The sequence below is a fragment of the Porites lutea genome, chromosome 2 (genome assembly GCF_958299795.1).
Source record: "Porites lutea chromosome 2, jaPorLute2.1, whole genome shotgun sequence".
NCBI classification, from domain to species: domain Eukaryota; kingdom Metazoa; phylum Cnidaria; class Anthozoa; order Scleractinia; family Poritidae; genus Porites; species Porites lutea.
Window position 1 is genome coordinate 23,280,373 of NC_133202.1, and position 5,517 is coordinate 23,285,889.

The 5,517-nt window shown below is 38.3% G+C and overlaps 1 protein-coding gene across 1 annotated transcript in view; it reads right to left on the reverse strand.

Moving 5' to 3' along the window:
- Window positions 1-2,142, reverse strand: part of LOC140928062 (serotransferrin-like) — a 10,893-nt gene extending 8,751 nt beyond the window's left edge. Inside the window, exons 1-3 of the mRNA XM_073377787.1 lie at window positions 1,937-2,142; window positions 613-891; window positions 1-147 (exon numbers count right to left, since the gene is read on the reverse strand). The exon at window positions 1-147 is cut by the window's left edge and continues 117 nt beyond it. Coding sequence (XP_073233888.1) covers window positions 1-147; window positions 613-891; window positions 1,937-2,111 — 601 coding nt within the window. The 5' untranslated portion in view covers window positions 2,112-2,142. The remainder of the gene's footprint in view (window positions 148-612; window positions 892-1,936) is intronic.
- Between the last annotated feature and the right edge of the window lie 3,375 nt (window positions 2,143-5,517).

Consider the following 5,517-nt stretch of genomic DNA (forward strand, 5'->3'; position numbering starts at 1 on the left):
TTCCATCTGCCATGCACATAAATGCCCCATGGTAATCATAATACTTATTTTGGCTCGAGTCTTTGGAACATTTGTCAGGCCCGGGTCCGTCACAAAGTGCGCAAAGTTTGTCAGGAAGTTCCCCAGTTGTAACGTATTTTTTCACTCCTAAGAAAACAAAAAAAGGAATAAGTACATTAATAAATAAATATTTCGCCCGTGACCTTTGCTAAATGAAAATTATATATATGGCAGTTTCTAGCCTCTTTCAATTCATTTAACGAATTATTTTTTCCGGGGTAACCATATTTCGAATCTTCCTTTAAATCATATAAGTAAAACAACTAAAAACGAATGAATAAATGAATAAATGATTGAATGAATGAATGAACGAACGAACGAACGAATGAAAGGATGAACGAATGAACGAACGAACGAACGAACGAACGAACGAACACTTGAAAGACAGAACGAAGAATGGATTAAGGGAAGACGGAAGAAAGAGAGGAAGGAAACAAGCAAGCAGAAGAAAGCAAGGAAGGAAACAATAAATAATAATAATAATAATAATAATAATAATAATAAAAACATCAAATTAATGGAAGAGGCTCGTAAAGTCAGATTAAACCTTACCTGGTACACAGCTCTGATTGAAAAAATTAGCAACTGAATAAAAGTCGTGGGTCGCTGTATCACATTTTACTGGTGGAATGATGTTCTTACGCAGCATGTACCCAATGGGCACATTCCATCCCGCTGTTTTTCTTGCTCCGGTATGACAGGACTTTTTCCCCTTAAGTTGTTCAAGTCCGAAGCCTGTATTATTCTTTTTCACAACAGCAACTGCGTAGTACTTCTGTTTATATTGTCCATATATCTCAGCAACAATGGGCACAAGACCGTTGTTGTTACCTGGAATGGGAGCAGTTAAAAAATACCATCGATCAAGATTGGCTGGGAGTTCAAAGCTGAGTTGAGAAAACCCAGGGTTAGTGGGTGCGAAATTGGAATTTAGGTATGGAGGTAACAAGCGAATTCAGTTTAATTCTTTTTGTGTAGAATTTCGTGAGAGGATGCTGTGATTGAAAAGAATAGATCTAGAAGAAAATGCTATTGAACAAAAGAAAACGAAACCCGGATTAAAATTTAAGCCCAGAATAGTGCTAATCCGCCTTGAACAACTGGGCCCTGGTCAACTTCTGGGCACTGGGCATGGTGTTAATTGTCAAGGTTGTAATTTTTGAAGCAAAAGCATGTTTCATCCCTCAAATTTTCAAACTCCTAGCGTTCTTGCAATATCTGGCTTTTCCACTGCCTCGCCACCAAAGAGGCAGATGAACTTGGTCATAATATTAAAATACAGTAATGATAAAAGATTCTGTGGTTTGATGTTCGGTCAGTTATTTAGATTAGAACGAGGGTTTAAGAAAACAAGCGTGACACCCCCCTTTTGTTTTTGTTTTTTTTTTCTGACTTCTTTAAGACTTCTCGATACTCTTAAGTAAACAATGTTAAGATATCAGGGTTAGTAGAGAAATGAAAATCACTTTGAGACCTCCTCCCCCTTTTTTTAATCTCTGCTTTAAGTGGGTGGCTAATAAAGTTAATAACCAATGAGGAGGACAAAAAAAACTAGAAACATAAAATTTTGCAGTAAAAGCGATAGTTCTCTTAATTAGAGATTGTCCGATCAATAGCCATAACACTGAACCCGCAAAAAGTTAACTTTTACACCCCTCAAGAGAGTTTCCTGCCCACACGTGACTCCTTTGGAGAGAAGCGGCGACCGATAAATACATGTGATTGGCTCGGCTTTCAATGCAGCATGTCTTTATTACAGAACGAAGAACCTCATTAAACTGAAGTTTTTGTTTAGTGCAGTGTTTAGCAGACATAATATCTTATGAAAACTGCAAAGAAGGAAGGACGATATTTTTTTTCACTTTGATATTTGTACCTGCCGCATACACGCGTCCTCCGTCCAGTGTCACGAGGTCAGCCTTATCTTCTTTGATCTTGGTAGCACAATCGTCATATGAGCTTCCCTCAACACATTTCAAGACCTTCAAAGGCAAACTTTTATTTTGTGCAGTTTCGTTCACGTGCTGGATAAATTGGCGACATTTGTCCATCTCCACCGTTGTTGCACACCATCTGAAGCTGACTGACCTCCCTGTAGAAATGTGTTAATCGAAAATAAATAAATAATTAAATAAATAAATAAATAACGATTATAACCTAGTCTCCCATGCAGCCGTTTTGTCTCGGCGTTACGTGACGAGACGAAAATGGAGATTAGAAAGTAACCGAAATTACGGTGTCTTCTACTGAATAATGCGCATGGGATTTGCAGAAACTAACACCCTCAAGTCCCAAGAATGACCAACATCAATTTTCTCCCAGCAATATCACACATAAACAAGAGAAAATGTGGTATTAAAGAATACGTAAACCGGATCACTGACACTTTAGGGAAAATGCCTTGATCTTTAAATCCATTCTCCTAACTATTTTCTTTTTTCAAGAAATTGTTTGGAGATCAGTCTTAAGAAATTGCACATTGATATTTAACAATTAATGATAAGGCTGAGCATCTTATGAAAAATTATGGAGATCTCGGAAGGTGTTATTCGTCGACGTCGTAGACCTAGGCGGATAACACCCCCCGAGATCTCCATAATTCTTCACATGATACGAAAGCCGAATTCAGTAATTGTTTCATTATTCATTCAAAATAATTCTTAGTTTAAAAACATAGCTAAAACGTGCTTACCTCCATCGATGTTGTGCTCATCTTCGATAGTGCACGTTTAGGGTTGTTCAGCTCCGCAAATATTCTCCAAATAGCAGATGTCGCCCTTCGAGTTGTCTTCTTTCTGTTCTTGCCATGTTTTTAGCTATTATTTCGCCTAGTTCTTACTCTCGAGTGAAATGCCCACCATTTTTGTTTTCACAACCAATACAACTCAACCTCGTCCCCAGGACGGTGCATTAACCTGCAAGGAAGCTGCACTTTTGACGTCGTCGGTTGATTTAATCGCAAAATTCTTCCAAATTTGTTTATCAGTAGCTGGTTATGGTGAACCATGCATATGCTTTTAGCCAATCAGAATGTGGGGATGTTTGAGTGAATAATAATGGGGCTTAAGGACGGTGCCCACTATTGTTACTGCGCACATTTTCTGCGGATGCCAAGGTAGTCGCGCGCGACGCGAAAGAAATGCGCAACACGCAGGACACGCGGACTGGTTTTGTCTCCTGTAAGTCTGGGAGGTTCGAGTTATTTCTTGTGGAAAAGATGCGTCGTTTTTCAATAGATGAAAAATAATTTATATTTATCTTGTCAGTTCTTTGAAAACCGAAGAGGTATTCGCATGTTGCTATTTCTACGTATGATCGATCTGACCGAACATTTTATAGTCAAACAAAAGTCAATTCTAAAACATCAAATGTTATTGCTTCAAGATGTTACGCCTAGAGCTTGGGTATTTAAAAAATCCCTTAATAGGCAAGGATCAGTAAATCAGAGGGAAAATAGCTCTAAGTCCTCCGCTTAATCGAGAAACTGCAAGCTTACCTTTCACTCGCGTCCTTCGCGTTTTATCGGCCAATCGGATATAAACACTTTCCCAAATATTTCTTTAATTTTGTAAGATTTTATGTAATTTTTAACCAGAAGATAGATTTAAAGCGCTCGAGTACATACAAATGTCCCTTTTATTGAGGGTCCGAGGCATGTATTTGTTGAACAACCAAGAAAAAAACTATCACAAGACTGTTTGGATTGCTGAGATCGCAGCTTCACAAATTGTTGCGGACCGCAAAGGAAACGCTTTCATGGTGGAAAAAAAGATAAAAAAATTGTTATGCTTTTTACTATTATCACTGTTATTTAAGCATTTCGGCATTACTAAGCATTGAAATTATTGACTCATTGGCAGCTTGTCGTGTTGATAGTCTTTCTTAAGGTTCAATTTCACGCCACACATAATCTGGACATTTAGACATAGCTGCCATTTGGCTGTTTACAAACCAAAGATGGAAGGTAAAATAAAGTATTTCCATTCACGACTTTCTTAGGTTTAACATTTAGAAACGAAAAATAGTGAATGATCATGACACAGAATGCTACAGTCAAAAAATCAAAACGAAATATATAAAATGATTTTATGAGGGTGGATAAACGCATTCGGTACAACTACTTTCACACTATTCAGCTTTTTTAGTGTATGGAACTTGAGTCAATGCAAATCATTTTTGTCATATGACACTTGTGGCAAAACCCGAAAGAGATAACGCAAAGCACAGATATGAGCTCATTGAATGTATGCAAGTTTAATAACATATTCGATCGAGGTACCCGGTAAAATGATAAAAAAAAAAACGATAGAAGGTTTACAACCCACATTACATCTACAGTTCAAAAAGTCTTGAGGACATGTACAGGTAAGCAAACGATTGAAGGAGTACCTGTCTTAGAGTCCCTGTCGACTATTTTCCACTATAGTACAATAGTTTGTTTACAGCACCAGCCGTGGATCTTCAGCTCGCCAAACTACTCTATGTGCGCTGCAAGTCATCTCTGATACCTTGGAGATTGCTCTTCTCCAAAAACTTTTGCTGAATGTTTGAGTTAGAGAAGCTCCAGTTGAATGAAATAGTGTAATTTGTATTCCTTAGAGTCCATGAAATGTCCTGTTTTCACCTTCTGTTTTTGCTCTCCTCCGTGTGTTGTTGTTTTCTGTGACTGTTAGCCATTGTGGATATCCCAGAGTACTCCGCGTTGAGTGAAGCAATAGTGAAACTGACCGGGGAGGGGGTGGGGAAAATTGTAAATAACCCCCAAAGCGATTAAGTTAAGGTCGAACCAACCAATCTAACTTCTAAAAACGCGTCGTAACCCCTACTTTTTATCTTACCAAATGAAAGTAATAAGCCTACTCAGCCAACGATCAATTTTTGGTTCGGGGAAAATGTCGTTTACACTCTTTTTGAGGCAAACGCGTGGAGAGGGGTAACTGCTGATAACTTCCCAGTTGTGCTGATATTTCAAAAAAAGACGTATAAAGAGCAGTTGTTATGTTATCATTTGTTGCTTATTTTGAAACCTTGTTACAATTATCATTGCATTTGTGCCAGTTCACGTGTACATTCTGAAATTTTGGGAAAAAATAACTTTTTATCATTTTTCTAACAAACGCCTATTCAGCGTTTTTCTCCATATTGAAGCGCAGTTATCTCTGAAAAATGCGTAGTTACCCCCAGTTTTCTTTTTGGATTTCAATAGCCCCTGATATGATCTACTTGTCTCACATATTCATTATCTGGGAAAAAATACTTCCCATTAGTGGGCACCGCCCTTAAGGGAACGACTTGCATCACTTGACCTAGATATTTGACACTCCCAGAAAAGGTAAGACATCGCAAGACTCTAACCAACGGGCTTCCCTCGGATTACAAAATAAGAATTGGTGCTTTGTCCTCTAAGTGAGTTGGTTCAACACTGAGGGTTAGGACTGGCCTCGGGCTTGGGTTTGC